Source organism: Lissotriton helveticus, chromosome 5_1, assembly GCF_964261635.1.
Source record: "Lissotriton helveticus chromosome 5_1, aLisHel1.1, whole genome shotgun sequence".
Lineage (NCBI taxonomy): Eukaryota > Metazoa > Chordata > Amphibia > Caudata > Salamandridae > Lissotriton > Lissotriton helveticus.
The window spans coordinates 1294753122-1294769860 of record NC_136065.1 but is presented as its reverse complement, the minus strand read 5'-3'; the positions used below and the strand labels follow the sequence as shown (position 1 = coordinate 1294769860).

At 43.4% G+C, this 16739-nt stretch overlaps 1 protein-coding gene across 1 annotated transcript in view; it reads left to right on the top strand.

Annotated features, from left to right (window-relative positions):
* The first annotated feature begins 355 nt into the window (after nucleotides 1-355).
* MYBPH (myosin binding protein H) overlaps nucleotides 356-16739 on the top strand; it is a 141058-nt gene continuing 124674 nt past the window's right edge. The window contains exons 1-2 of the mRNA XM_078644123.1: nucleotides 356-701; nucleotides 12565-12699. Of these exons, the coding sequence (XP_078500249.1) occupies nucleotides 371-701; nucleotides 12565-12699 (466 nt within the window). The 5' untranslated portion in view covers nucleotides 356-370. The remainder of the gene's footprint in view (nucleotides 702-12564; nucleotides 12700-16739) is intronic.

Genomic DNA, 16739 nt, shown 5'->3' with positions numbered 1-16739 from the left:
AAGTGATGCTTTGTGCCTGCGCTGCTGTTTGTTTACCCATGTCGCTGAAGCGCTCATCCTAGCGTCTAGATTCGTACGCAGGGCGAGTGTTATTTCGTAAAGTGAAAGAATTCTGAGCACGAAACGTGGACCGAAAACCTGTGATGAGAATTTCCTTCGGTATCTGCAATATTGCACACTCTACCCCCGGTCTATTTTTGTCACGGGGAACCGTGCGCGCCCTCTGTGACTAGAAATAGGATTTTGGAGGAGGTGGGCCCAGCAGAACAGATGGTAAAGCGGTGCAGCCAGTGTCTATATAAATCAGAGGCAAGGAGCTTGCTCGGAGCTCGAAGTCCTGACAGTGGCAGTGTGAGCAGAGTGTACAAACATGCCAGCCAAAGTCCCCATCAAGAAGGCCCCGGCCAAAAAGGCTGCTCCTAGTAAGCCGGCCGAGCCGGCAGCTGCCCCGGCCCCAGCCCCAGAGCCCGTCCCGGCTCCCGTGGCTGAGCCCGAGCCGGCCCCTGCCCCAGCACCTGAACCTGCCCCCGCTCCAGTGGAAGAACCCGCCCCCGCGCCAGAAGCTGCGCCGGCAGAGGCCCCCGCGGAGGCGGCTCCAGCGGAGGCTGCCCCAGCCGAGAGTGCTGCCCCGGCGGAGCCAGAGAAGCCGGCGGAGGTCGCACCCCCACCCCCTCCAGCGGAGCCCGAGAAGCCAAAGGATGGTGAGGAGGGGACGGGGTGGTTGGGACCAGTCCATGGGAAATACTGTAAGAGGGCGAAGTGGGTGCACGAGGGAAGCCCAGCTGCAGGGCTGCACAGAGGACTCAGAAGTGCAGAAAGTGTAATTTCTTCATTAAACGCTGTAAACCCATTTTACTCACCCTCACAGACTGTGACATTACACAGGTGTATCCGTAAAGTCAATCTAGTCTTTAATTTTACTAAGCCTCGGGTATGTTCTCTTTTGACATTACATTTAAGCGGCAACAATGTATCGCTTTTTTGAAAAAAGATTATTGTGTGGCCTGTCTCCGTGGTATTTAAAAAAATGCGTCATGGTAACAAAATTAATTAAACAAGAAACGTTAGCTGCAGTATTTTATCAGGCTACTCTTTTTCTGATATTAATTCGTGTTGTTTATAATCTTAGACTGCTGCAAATTTTCAGACAACGTATTGGCGTTCACGCGCTGCTCTCTGTTCTGAGAGTTAGACCTTATGTTTGATAGGATTAAGCCCATTTAAAGACAGACTCAACATGACAGCTTAGCCCACTCAGGACATAAACGTTGTGTGTCTTTTGCTCAGTGACTGATGGCTTTCCGAATCATTCTCCGTTTAGCCGATATATATCGCATTCGCTATTCATAGCTGCACAGTGCGCCCTAGTCACAATGATTTTTTCTGTGTCTTACTCCTGACGTACTCCTCAAATCCAGGAGTAAGCAAGAATGCTCATGTCCTACTCCTAAAAAGCCAGGAATAAGTCAAGAGTGAGTGATGCCTACTCATGGCAGCATCGTTGTGATTCGGACCAATGTCCTGAGACACAGGAGTCAGGAGATAGGATTTGCTTTCATTAAGAAAATAAGAAGTGTGTGGAAATATAAATGGCAGGCTTGTGTTCATCAGACATTCTCTAATAAACATTCCGAGGACTTCAGTAATGCCAGGCAATCTTGTCCCCCTCTGCAATCTTGTCCCCCTCTCGTCATGGGGCTCACTCATGGTCGGTTGTATGACTCAATTACTACTGCCTGAAGCACGACTGCCTGAACTACGACCTCCTAAACCACGAAAGTCTTAACAACGATCTATTCTTTACAACTACTTTTTTTTTACGACTTCCTTATCAACAAAATTCCTTTTTTCTTAGAAAACCCCCCACACCCCCCCAAATTCTCTTTATAACGTTTTTAATTTTTTTAAATTACTTATATTAGTATTCATTTAAAGAAATGACCTACCTTTTAGGCCAGCCAGGGTGCATACGAAACAATTCTAATGTTTTCTTTTTTTTCCTAACCTATCGCGGGATACATTTTCTGATTGGGCAGAGATGAGTGACGTATCACTCCAACAAAGCCCAATCGCAGTGATCGTAAGGGGATAGTAGGCGAAAGACAGCAGAGAGAAGTGACGTGGCCGTCAAGTCGTGGTTCAGTCTGTCGTGGTTCCGGCATTCGTTGTTGAGCAGTCTCCGTTGTTCTCTCCTCGTTGTTCAGGTGAGTCGTTGCTCCAGCATCGTGGTTTAGGATGTTTCCCCTCATGGTCATATGTCACCACTGAAATGACCGTTCCCATTTATATATCCTTCCCGCAAACAAGTTCACAATACAGCAGTGGGCCCTATGCCTATAAAATCAAGCTGTGCGTTGCGGATCAGGTGCAATGAGGCTGGCATGTGCCTGTGGTCGCTTGTTGGGCCTAGAGACTCGTGCTCTACACCGCCAGGGCCAGCCTGGCCATTTATCACACTGGGCATTTTACACCCTGGAGTAGGAGGGTTGCATCAGTCACCTGTGGTAGCTCCAGAGCACGAGTCGGGGCACCACACGGGTGGACGGCGTCCCCCCACTTATTTTCCAGTGTGGACGCCGTCCAGCCTGCCCTGCTTGTCCAAAGCATCCAAAGCGTGATAAAGCGCGCCCGCGCACCAAACTTTGTGATACAGTCCACAGTGTCGGGCATTCCATAACTGCACTTGACATTCATTGTGGGATAACTAAGCATATGGTGGAGCTGGTGTGTAGGGGCTTTTTCACCTTCATGTACAGCGCTTCTCTGCTTAGCAGGATTATAGCGCCTGGTTGATTGCAGTTATTCGGTTCCCATTGCTCTGGTCTCTGTCGGTAAGAAAGGTGTGTTCCTTTGAAATAAATCGTGCAGTGTTTTCTGATTCTAGCGCCTGGTGAGTGTGCTTCAATGGGAACAGAGTGCAAGTTTAAAGGGATGCTTTCCGATGCTGAAGGCAGAAGCACCTGGAGCCAATCACGCAGTAAATCCAGCCCGCAGGTGAATTATTATTTTATGAACTGCGCGATGTCTCAAGCGCCTCGTGTTTTATCTCTTGTGGATTTCATGGCACGAGTCGGGGGTACACGCAGGTGGATGGCGTCCCCTCACCAGTTTTACAGGGTGGACGCCATCCACCCTGCTCATCAATATCGTGATAAGAGCGCACCAAACAAGCATTTCCAGGTGATTCTGGCTGCATCCGGAAATTTCTCGGACTGCTGGTCACCGTCCACCTCCACTCCTGTCTTGATGTCCCTTCATATGCCCGCTTTTCAATCACCAGCCCCCCCTCCCTCACCTTAGCCTCTCTCGATTCCCCCATCAACTCCCTCTCACCACTGTACTTCTGCTCTCCCAATGTGCCTCAGGACTTGTTTGGGCTAATTCTTGGTGAGTGGAGTAAAGAGGATGGAGGAAAAGACGTTTACAGTGACTAAGAGAGAGCAACAGTAGTAGAGGGGGTGAGTGACTCTAAGCAGAAAATAGTATGTGAGTTGGAGTGTAAGGGGGGGCGACTGATTAACCTTTTGAACGAAAAGGTGATGGAGTTCCAGTGTGTGTCTGACAGAGGGCATCACCGACCTGGACCAAACAAGATATTTAGTTAGTGGGAGAGCCAGTCACTCAAAGGGTGTTTAGCAGGCTCTCAATCATTGGCCTCTCCGCTAAGACTGCAGGCCTGGGATGTCACTTCCTGTGTTGTGATGTCACGTGCTGTGATGTCACATGCCGTGATGTCACTTCCTGTGATACTATCTAATTCGGAGAGTCCCCCCACTTCTTTTTTTAGGACTTATGCCCTGGGTAGCTCTCACTGACTTCAGTGCCCTGGATGGGTTAAACATAGAGAGAGGGAGAGAGGAGAGGGAAACAGATAGAGGTGAAAGAAAAGAGCGAGAGGATGGACGGAGACCAAGAGGGAGAAGAGACAGGAGATGAGAGAGCGGGGGCCGGATTTGAACATTTTTGCCAGGGCTGATTTCGGTTCCCAGCCGGTCCTTGTTAATCGCTGCTGACATGCAATGAGGCCGTATTGTGTTTGTGGCTTATTCTTGTGCCTTGCGACTGAAGCTGATCCTAAACAATGGAATTCTTCAAGCCTCGGAGACATACATTTCATGGGTAGCCACACACATGTGATGTGTGCCTGGGTCATCCAGAGGTCTCGGTGCACCAACAGAAAGCTGTTCTGGCTTGACACAGTGATGCTCAGTTCCTCACATTCAAGGTCTTTCTCTTTTTGGCTCACCACAGGCTCCCCCTTTATTGCGGCCCAGAGATTTCTCACACAGCCTATCAAACCCAGGTACACACTGACGCTGCTGTGTTTTAACTTAGATAATACTCAAATAATGACACATTCACTCCTCTGTTGCTCACCACAGGTATCTCTCTCTCCTCGGTGGATCCCTGACACCATGGCCTGCTGGAGATTAATATGGTAAAGACGATGTAAATCATATGATCCAATTGCGTATGATGCTTATAAATTGGTCCGATAAAATACATGGTGAAGTTCTAGGGTGACCAACCGTCCGTAAATTTCCCTGACTACCCGTAATTTGGGTCTCTTATCCGTTGTCCGTAAGGGTTTCTTCCACGGACGCCTTTTGTCCATAATTTCAGACATGGGCGTGAGCTGCCCCCTGCAAGCAGCCTGTAACTCTCACTGCAGGGGCCAGCTCACGCTCCTGCTGTGATCTGTGGCCTGCAGCAGCCTCTCCCGACGCGGCACAGACTGCTATCAGGCCCATTATCATTCTGTATGGCGGCCTAATTATCAAATACAGAATGATAATGGGCCTCCCTGCCCAGTGACAGCATTTCGGATCCCGTGTTTTTTTTCCAGTGGGGAAGCTCTGAGAAGCCGTTTTTTTTTTATATGCAAACGCAGGTGTGTTTCACTCGCATACACAACAGATGCAGTGAGTGCAAGGTTCTCTCAACCTAAATAAACTTATTTTGACTTGTGCTTGTGTTGGTTGTCTATTTACTTATGCACTATTGAGCGACTTTCTCTGATGTGTATGCAAAATGTACCTTCTGTCCTTAATTTTTGTCCTGAATTTTGACCCTTTGTTCTGAATTTTTGCACTTACTATCCTGAATTTGCACCCATGCCAGTTGGTCACCCTATGAAGTTCCCACAATAGTCCATCTGATGATAAAGACAGGCAGTCATGAGATGGATGACATCCCGCCTCATTAAAGATGGTATGCATAAGGTTCCCGTACTCCGAGTGTGCAGTAAACAAAAAGCATGTCAGTCCCTTGTCGAGCACAGCTTTTTTTGTCCTCTCCAGGCGTGCACTCGATACCAGGAGGAATACTCGATTTCCCACACAACGGCACCAATGAAGTACTCAACATGGGGCTGATATGCCTTTTGTTTAATGCACACTTGGAACACAGGGATCTTATGCATAGATTTTTGATTTTCCACTACAGGCTTTGTGAAGAGGATCCTTAGTTGTTACGGTTTTGGCGCTGTGATATAGGGTATTTTTAAAGCAGTGAAACTTCTAGCAGGCTGTCATCATGCTGTGATCCGCAGGCGTAGATTACAAGATTACAGGAAGCATCTCAGGGTGGGATAGAGTAGCGACAGAACGGAAAAAAGTATCTCAGATGACCTTTAAAAGGGCAACTGCAGGATTTGTGTCCTATGGAGGCTTCAAGCCTGTCCCAAATGAAAATTCCCTTCAGAAATCACTTAGTGTGAAGACTGCATGTCCTGTGGCTGGGATGTGCTGTACTGATGTTGTAAACATCGTTAAAATACAGCGCTCACTATGCAGGACTACGGATGTCCTCGACCAATGCAAGCCTGAGAAATGATTTTACTTTTCCTACAGAAGTTTTTTTATTTTTAGAGATGATGTAGAATACATTTATTTATTATTTGAAACATTTTCTATAGCGCTACTAGACCCGAAGGTATCAGAGCGCTTTACATGAGTTACAGCGAGTTACAAGTTAACATAGTTACATCACTTAAATCAAAGAGTCACAGGGGGAGGGGGAGGGTGGGAATACACAACGGGAAAAATGAGGAAAAACAATGACACATGTCTGGCTAGGTAGGTGAAGGCCGGGGGGGTGAAACCGGGGCCAAACTCCTCTTTAGCTGCATATGACAGCTCCACCGGGCATAGGCCAAGGTTGCTCGTGTATCCAGGTGAGTACACACAGTTTTTACGCCCATGGGTGTCATCAGAGGTCCATCAGAAGTTCAGAGGAATTGAAATTGACAAACTGATATTAGCTGCGGCTTCTCTGCTAAGGCAGAGGAGCATAGCCCCCACTGCTCTTTGAGCAGTTCAAAAAGGAAAAATAAAATGATAATAAAGCAATGTTATAATAATTTTATTTTTCCGTCCTGGCTAAGCTGCTTACATTTTAGATGTGGGGCAGGGTGGGGCAGGGTTGGGCTGTCACAGGTACAAGGGGAGGAGTAGTGGGCACTATCTTAAGTGCACATGACAGTTTGGCCGGCCGTCTTGGGCCGGCCAACCAGTCATGTGCATTTAGCATGTTCTCTTTCCAGCTGTATTTATCAGCCTGGGTGGAGAACATGCACAGGCTACCTGTTCCTGTTTGAGGGCGAACCACGGCACTTAGACCAATCACGACGCTGCTGTCATGATGATGACAGCAGCGTTGTGATTGGCTAGGGGAATCTGGGAGTCTGCGTGCTTCCTGTTTCTGAAGTTGACTGAAGAGGACCGAGAGCTAGTGGCCGGTCTGCAAGTATGTGATTGGTTTTTTTTCATACACCTTCCACCCTTGTTAAGTAGCAGCCTCCACTTAATGATATATATCATGCGTCTTTAGCCTAGGGTAGAGGATATAGTGCAATGGCCAGAGCTGCCAACTCGGGAGCTGGAGCTCTGGGTTCGAGCCTTGGCATCAGCGCAACATCTTGTGATTCTGGTGAAATCACTTAATCTCCCTGTGCCCATGGACAGCGCCTGAAAACCCTCATGAGTGATGAGCCATGTGCTATATAAATCTACAACTGAACTACCACTTTTAGTTATTGACACCTCCGTGAAATACCCAAAACTTGAAGATAACCTGTTTCAAGTTACAAACTATGGGCCTGATGTACAACGCTTTTTTATGGGCACAAGCACTCTGATTCAGAGTTTCTAAACACAAAAGTCGTTTTTTATATGTACTAATCCCACTATAAGAATAAGTAAAACCCGATAAATGGAATTGGTTTCCCATACTGATTCGGTATTTGGAAGGGGCTTGTTGGAAGCATTCCTTCCAAATACAGAATCGGTCTGAAATGTGTTACTGTTTTACTGTAGAAATCTGGTTGAAAAATGTCCAAATCCAGAATTTGGGTGGTAATGCATTTGCAAAGAGGAAAGGGTCCCTCTACGATACATTCCCATTTGCGAATGTACAAAATAGGTTGTTGGGAACTAGGCACTGGTCCAGGGGACCACTGCCAACTCAAACATTTTCAAAAAATACATCTTTTTAAACACAAACCTGTTTGTTTTAAGGAAAATGGACTGCATTTTAAAAAGAAATTATTTGAAAGATGATCACAGACTTGTTGGTCTGTCTCTGGCAGGTCGCCAGCCATGAGATGGCCACCAGTCACAGTGAGCTGCATCGACCTGCCTCACTAATATTCCAGAGGTAGGGTGAATTGCAACTCATTCAAAATCGGACTTTAGCAAACTGACCTATAGGTGCATAGGTATGTTCATTATATTCTTTACTGGTCGTAAATACTGGTCACAAATTGCTACCAGATTTTTGCAATCAGTAATTTGTACATCAGGCCCTATGTTCATTGATGGCCTATGCAAAATGTGCAGGTTAAAATAATTTTCATAAATTCTTTATGCACCTATTGTTCATAGAGCTGGAGAAAGGATGGCAGAAAGGAAGTTGAAGGAAAGTCCACATGTAAAAAATATATGATATGCTGGGTAATCGAGTATAATACATGGTTAACCAATTTGTAATCATATCTATACACACATATATATATATATATAAATTACAAATAGTTCTTACTTTCTCAGTTTTTAGATGGTAAATGACCTAAAACAAATGGTTGTGCCTTTTGAATTTGAATATTCTACTGGGAAAGAAGATCAGTTCGATTTTAACATTTCTTATTGCATCACTACGAAATTGTGTATTCCATTTGAATTAAGTGCAGTTTCCCATTGAAAAGCAACATATTTACTTTTTTCTTCATACATACAGGATAAAAATAACTAACACTCATCAACTGGCCTTTCACTGAACACATTTTCAGTTGTGACACTAAACAAATGTAGTCATTTGGACTAACCCTATATCATCAAAACCTAACAACAACTTTCAACTCCCAACCTCTTAAACCCTAGTTTCCAAACCTTTAACCCGATTCCACAAACTTTAAATCTCATATTTCAAACCATTAGCCCTATACTCCTAACCCTGTTCATTGTAGTCTTTACCAGATACAAAATACATTTAAACCTTAAACTTTAACCCTATAGTCTTAACCTATAGCTCCGTAACCCATAACCTCTTAACCTCTAATACCTACACACCTAACCTGTAATCCAAACCCTTAACCTTCTATCCCTTACCCTATACCCCAAACTCTTAACCCTAAACCTAACAGTCTTTACCTTTCTTTCTATAGCCTTATCCCCAACACCATTACTACGCCAGTACCATTAATCCGACCTCATTTACCATATACCTATACCCTCTAAGCCTGACCACTATACCACTAGGCCTTAAACCATAACCCTGTACACCAAATCCTAAATAATGTTCCTCAAAACTTTCACCATGAACCCTATGGCCTTAACCTGTAATCCCACACACTGCACTGTATGCCTACACACTTCACTGTGCAATGAAAACCTGCAACCTTAGCCCCTAACCCCTATACTCCAAAACCTAGTCCTAATCCCTAAACCCAGACCCTTCAAACTAAACCCAATAACCCTACTCCTGAGCTCCTAGCCTTTAGTACCTTACCTCTGGTCAATCACCCCTTAACTGAAAAAACACAAGCCATTAACCCCTAATCCCATACCATTAACACCTATATTATTAACCTCTAACTCTTAACCACATGTGCATTGTCCTTCCTACAATTGAGTGTAGGTACAAACACTTTAGGAAGTGTTTCTTTTACAAAGTATTTATTTTTAGAACTAAAAATTGAAAAATATTTTTAGAAATGTAGCTTTGGCAGGTTTGAGTCAATACCCAACAAACACTTCCTCTTGTGTTAAAGATTTTATATCCTATTTACACCCAATGAATGTGTTGGTTTGCGTATATGGCTACAGTTACCACTGACGTCAAATACCTGCCACATGCTGTCAAACTGTTCACATATAATGATGCACGGTCATGGTGTATCCATTTGCATCAACCTACATGAACAATGTGTATAGCAAAAAATTTAAGTTTATTGTTGTTTAGATTAGGCTGTCATCTTGCTGTATGTCTGCATTCAAGATTCAGACTGTGCTGAGTGGAGCTTTTAAAGGTGGTATTTTACGATTATTTTGTTGAAAATAAGTATGTTGATATTGAAGGATAATAGACGATGTTTTTAGCCAAAGTATGTAGGGTGCTTGTTTGCGCACGACTTACATTACTGTCAACATTTCCATGCAAGACAAATGTTAGTCGTGTAGGGTGAGAAACACCATTGTGTTTGTTTTGGAGTTTTTACCACACCAATGATTAATGAATCATAGTTCCCTTTCCTACAGAGATAACCTAGTGTCGAAGGCACATTTAGTGAAGTCTGTCACTTTTGTGTGAATCATATCCCTTTACCCTGGCCCACGTTCCAGCGCTTCCAATAGCTAGCCAACTTAGAGCACATTGTAGACCATTCTGGCTCGCATGTGCACTGTTCATTCAGGTCAGGGTTGGCTTTAACACTGGTGGCGCCCTGTGCTACAATGTTTGTTGGAGCCCCCCCAATGGCCACCTCTGCCATGGAGTCCATCACTAGCACCCTTTAACAATGCCCCAACAATCTCCATAACCACTGTCTCTCAGATTAATTTAGTTCTATAGCACCACTCATACTAGTGTTAGGTGTCAGAGCACTTTACATTACACACACATTAAACAAAGACAATCATATGTGTGTAAATCAGTGTATAGGATATGTGACATCAGACAGGACTACAAGGTGTAGTGTAGGAGTTATATGTCATTGGTACTGGTAGGCAATATAGTTTGAGTCCTTATTCTGGAAAAGCACAGACTCAGAATGTAAAACGTAACACAATGGTTAGGGGATCTCCTTAATAATAGAATTGTTTTCTACACAATTACCTCTTTTGGGAAGATTAGGATAATGAAAGACTGTGCAAAATAACATATGGCTCTAACATATACCTTGCATTTTGCATGCAGCTCTTTGATGACAGATAATAGCTCAATGTTCTATATCAGGATTTTGACATATAAACTACAAATAACAAAAAGAGCACTTTTACAGAATCAGTAATCCACTGACCTATTTACATTATATGCACTTTGTGATGCACTTTGTGATCTGCATGGTACAAGTTCTTAGCAGCAGGCATTTTAACCCTCTGCGCTACCTTAGAATGAGTCAAAACTTCCACTAGACAAACCTCCAGTCTCTTTCCAGGAACATGAGTTATCTTGACGTTTTAATTGATGCCTGAAAATTGCTGGAGGCCAGGAACTCAGCAGCAGGTGCTTTTAAAATGTTACTATACTTGCAAAAATGACACCCCCCAGCCCAAGTCAGCACCAGGTGCGGTGGCACCGATCGCCCTGTCCTAGAGCCGGCCCTGAATCGGGTACTCCATTTTTAACTGCTATCAAGTGTTATTGGGTTGTGGGTATGTGGTTTTCAGGACACAAGGCCTAAATAATATAAACAGGAAACTTATGAGCATATGCAAAGCACAGTTTATGTCACTATAAGTGATGACACATTTTTCCTTTCATTATATATTCAATTGTATTAGCATTAAAAGCATAATAAAGGATGACCTTACAATGCCCCAGGATACGAAAATCTTTGCTAGGGCTATTCAATGATAGCCCTCCCTTTAATAGTAACTTGACCTATTTTACAAATAAAACTGAAATGCAAAATACATCTGTATGAGAACTCTGACGTGGCTTCCTGACTGGAAGAGCCCTATACAAAAATAACAAAAAAATAATAATCACACAAAGAAAGTTAAAAGAATATTCTAGAGTTAATCTTTTGCAAATCACATGCATGCTTTGTACATACTAAAAGCTTTGAAATGGCTCAAAGTGACAGCATTTGCACTTTTTATATACAGGTAAGTGCTGTGATTTACTCAGAGCATAAAATAAACTTGGCATTGGAGAATGCCATTTCAAATTCAAATAATATTCGGGTCATAACAAGACGGACCTGAAAATGTCAGATACGTAAATGTTAAAGGGAGGTTTCGTAGAGGTTGCCGTTAATAGTTTTGATGGTTCGTAGCAAATCGCCACTGCCATGAAGTAAGTCATCAGAAATAAAAATAAAGACAGAATCAGTTCTCCAATGATCTTTGTGAAAAAAGCAGTGGTGGCTTATTCGGTTTAAAAGTAGTGGGCAATAGGCGGGCACTCCAGAATGTCCAACCCCAAAGCTCTCATTTGTGGTTGGTTATAACAGTTTATAACGGGCCACGATTAAGAGCTCCGGAGTTGAGGCTGAAGGCAGTGGGAGTGTGTAAAAACAAATGAATCGGGTTCTGAAATTAAAAGAAAAAAGCGTACTTTACCGACTACAGTCCTCTACGCTTGCAGTTCTGCAGCAAGAGGTCTCTGAGCCAACTCCACACGCTGCTCTCAGGCTATTAAGCAGCATGAGAGCAGCACCAGGATTGGTTGGACCAGGCTGGCTCAACACTCCTACAGGCACTGGAGGCCTGTGCCTGCTCTCCACCCAGATGTCTAAGACAGCTCAGGTGGAGAGGTTTAAAGTGCGCCTGTCATGCTGGCCGTCGCAAGACAGCCTGCCAAAGTGACATGTGAACTTTAAAATGTAAGTGCACAGCGCACCACTCCTCCTCTCCTGCTGCCAATCGGAAGTAATGTCACATAAGAGGCCTGGAAGAAAGACCTCAGTCAATGGGAGACTTACATTGAAACATCCCTCTAATTAAATGGGTTGGCAGCAGCCATAGTTAGATATCTCCAAGTCCAGATGGTCTAGTCCAGGAGTGTACAACATACACCCAGAAGGGTTGTATCCATGTCAGATTTCCATGACGGTCACAGAGGCAACATGTATACACAATTAATCCACATGGAAAACGTGCATACTAAGTGGTTCTTCTGAAAACCTGGTATGGATCCTTAACTTCCCAACCTATATTAGATACACTTGGTGTATCATAATGGCCAAGTCACCCAATTGTTTGATATGAGATTTCAGCCCTGATTTCACCTGATCTCATTTAATCTACAAGATCAGCCAACAGCAACCTCTGAGCTCCATTTATATAGAGATATTATGTGATAGGTGCACATAGTAAAATATGCTTTTTGGTCTTGTTTCAGAACCTCCCAGTCAGCCCCTTGAACTGACAGTGGAAGATGTCAGTGATACCACGTTGTTGGTGAAGTGGAAAGCTCCAGAGCAATTGGGACCGGCCGGGCTGGATGGATACCTGGTGGAGTACTGCAAGGAAGGAAGTAGGTTATGTTTTCTCTCTCACAGTGTCTATTTGAAGGTCACATGCGTACCAATCTATAACAAGACTGTCTAGCTGTAAGTCTGAATAGTTTGGGTCTTCTTCAAGCAGAACTAACTTGCTTTGATTCTGTTCAGGTTCCATAGCATGCACTAGGAGGTCAGTGGTACATGGAGAATACGGTATACATTCAACTGATTTGCTTAGTACACAACAAACCGGAGACAATATTGTTTTGCCTGCAATAGAAGGCAGCTCTTGGCTGAAAAAAAGGATATTGGCACACTTCATAAATTGAAAATGTAAATATGGTACTTGTCAACAGTAGAAGTATGAGAATTGTGTGAGAGAAGACGTAGAAGATACAGTCAGGACACATCCTCAGGTTGCCTGTCTCGTATAATCATGAGACTTTATTTTAGTGTTTTTCATGCATTCCCAGTAAGTGCATGATTAGAAGCCATAAACATTGGTCAGTGTAGAAGCCAAAAGCTGTACATCTGGTGTTACACTGTCAGATATTCAGTGCTAAGGGGGTTTTGTTGCAGTATACAAGAACATGTTTTAACATTTAAACGTAGACAGTCATGTCCGTGGTGCTGAGGATATTGAAGTCACGCCCTGAAGAATGGGATTCATCAATCTTCCCTTTGTTCTTTCATTAACAAAATCGTCCTATCTTTATTTCCCATCACAGACTCCTGAGCCAGAGCCCCTTATGATGTATTCCATGCATTTTTCTAAACCCATCATTCCACCTGCTGAATTTATTTCCCTTTTTAGTATGTTATTACAGATGAAAACAATGAGAAGCATTGTTGCTGTAGGGAGGCGATCATACTCCACCTTTTAAACCTATGTATGATAGCAAAGCTTGTTACCGTCTTGTTAACTAAAGCTGACAAGTGAACATAATCTCTCTTTAAAACGCAAGCCACAGTGAAAATAGTCACTCCTTGTATATTTAAATCATGGTGACTCCTCATTGTGTTTGCCACAGCAAAGACAAGCCAATGAATTCTTTTCACATGGACAACAGTGAGTCGTCTCAACAGTGTTTTGTCCTGTTTAACTGTCTTTTTAATCTTCTTGGCATCTTTGCATTGAGGGAAATGCTGGTGCTTCTGATGATATTTAACCATCAATAGCTGCTTACCCAAGGATTCTGGCTCAGATTAGAGTTACCCTCACCCACTTCCATCAGATACTGAACCAACACCATCCATGTACCATATCAACAATTTAAAAAAAAAATACATTTTAACAAATTTACCCTATTGGAGAAACTCCAGGTGGGGCCAGAAGTCACATCTTCAATATTGGATACTCCAGAAGAACATCCGTAGAGATTCTGAAACTGCAGTACATTTTCCAGATTTAACTCCACGGCCCAAAACTACCAAGGAGACTTCTATGCTAAATGGGTTACTTCATTAATCAATGTCTTGGGACTCTGTGTTTTGTTTCTTCAACCAGAGATGTAAATTCAAACTGTCTCACAACTACCTTTAATCACTCATATACACAAGAGAGAAGATTAGGCAGACTGTTGAGTAAGCACTCTGGCCGGTTCACAAATACATTTTCAGCCATAAGCATACGTTTTAAGGCCATAAATACTTGTTTAGCACATACCAGGCACTCACAAAGGGATTTCCAATGGGTGTAAATCCATTTACTGCCACACAAAATGTTTTTCCAGCAAAATTAAAAAATATGCATTTTCATAGAAGGCCCCATTTTTGCTATGTGGATTGCTATGCTTTGCAGAACTGTGCACAGCAGGGACAGATTTTCACAGGAATTGCCATAGGACTTTCCAAGTCCAAAAATACGCTCATGCAGAGGTGTACATTTCTGGGCCTTCTGGGGTAGAGCCCAAGGTCTTTACGCTTTCACAACTTTTTCTCCTCTGGTTACTCCTTATGATGCTTTCATGGATTGGCCTTGTCTCCTTATGAGGAATAAGGTTTTCACAATGGAAGAACATTTTCAACTCTGATTACTTTTCAGTTTCTTTCCTTTCTCCTTTTGTTGTAAAACAATCATCTCTTTGTGGAAGTAGATCTGTGGAGTCCCTGCCAAAATCAAGTGTGCAGGGTTTCCAGAACTTACTTTCTTCTCCTTTGAGTTAAAGGAAAAATCTACTTTCGATCAAGAATTCATTTCACGTTTTTTGCAGACGAATCTCAGAGGCTTGTTCATCCACCCTGATGATTTCAGCCCTCTGTAGACTCTTTGTATGGGCATTGATGTACACTGTCACCCTTGCAGTGTTCCTTCCCACGCTGGTTCTAGATCTATTCTCTGTGCTATTTAAAGACTAGCTTGCAGGATCATCATCATCATCATTAGCACTTCTGATTATTCCTAATACTGTTGGTAGGTTTGGATTCCTTGTCCATGATTTCCGGTTTCCATTTGCCTATTTCCTCCTATACATATTGAAGACGTCCCTTCTTATTAACCAGATTTTTTACTTTTGGCTGTACTGATTGGCTATCTCATTTACTAATCAATGCTTTCCACACTTCTAGAAACCAAATACAAACATCTGGCCTCCAACTGAGAGGGTTCACATAAAAACTTTAACTGGAAAAGTTGGAGTAATAACATAAGTATTTGTAAAGCGCACGTTCACCCCTAATGGGGTATCTTGAGTATGTTGAAGGTGTTCACATTATATGTATTTCTCAAGCTTAACAAATTATGGAGAACATTAAGCATGTTTCACTCAGAATCAATACAGTTAATTTCTAAAAAATAGTTGGTGATGATCACTTAAACAATCTCAACTCATCAAAATCCTAATGTTTATAGACAAAGTTTATGAAAAATAAATATATAGCATAAACTTTATTTGTTATTTTGTTTAATGCTCTTTTGCCTTTTGCTTCTCCTTGCTTACGTTGCTCTGCTCTCTAGTCTTCCTTACTATTTGGTGTTTCATCTTTGTGCGCTCACTCGTGTGAGAGTTATATCTTTGGAGATGCGCATGTACGTGGTGATATAGTTTGATAGCAAAAGTTCTGTGACCTCGTTGGCTTGATCAGTTGCTCATGCCAAGGTGGTACATAACCCACTGGGCCTACGGTGAGGCCATTGTACGAACTACAGTGGAGCCTGGCAATTACATGATTGAGGATGGTCCAACACTATTACACTAGTGAGTGTTAGGGTAGCCACCGTCTTGTGATCCAGCTACAGATTCTCACGGAGGCTCTCACACTCACTTTTCCATGTTAAAATATGGTTCCTGGACTCTAGTAAAACTTTCAAGATGCGGTGGTATGAATGATCACTGCTTCTTTTGTTCCCTAATGTTTTTGTTTAGCTCACTGTCAACAATTTGTACCTCATTTAGAGGAGGGAAAATGGAGCATCCACCAACAATCTTTGGCCACCTTTCTTCCAGCCACATTTTTCCCAACCTTATTTAGGAGTGATGGAACCACTTCATTTTCGACTGCGCTTCAGCGGGCTCTGCCAATGGAAACACCTTTGTTGTGAGCCATCCCCACAGCATCAGAAAGCCCACCCTCCTTCGGGCTGGGCTTTTGACACTCTTTTTACCTACTTAGGACCATTAGTCGTAGGCTGAAAAAAACTAGGAATGTCTCCGACATGCTAGGAAAAAGCTCGAAGCGCATCAGGGAGATTGATCTTTTGTATTTCAAAATTGAAAATAAAAATTGAGGGGTCTTATGGTTCAGTTTGTCGATGACGTGTACCTGTGGGTCGGGATTCACATGTCTGCGCCAGGAACGATTCACACCAACCTGCTCCAGTCATGGTTGCAGCACTGTAGATGCACTTAATCAGTTGGGGGTGGGAGGGGTTCAGGAGCACTCAATGTCCCTGTCATGCAGCTTGAGCAGAGCAGGCCACAGCTACTTGCCTACCCTCCAGCGGGCCCTCCAGGTGTTGAAAAGTGGCCAAGCCCCCAGGGGAGATTTACCATCTCAGGGCTCAAGGGTCCTCCTTCATCGGGTCCTCCAGGGAGCTTCCGCCCCTCTCTCCAGATCACTTGGTACAGCGGTA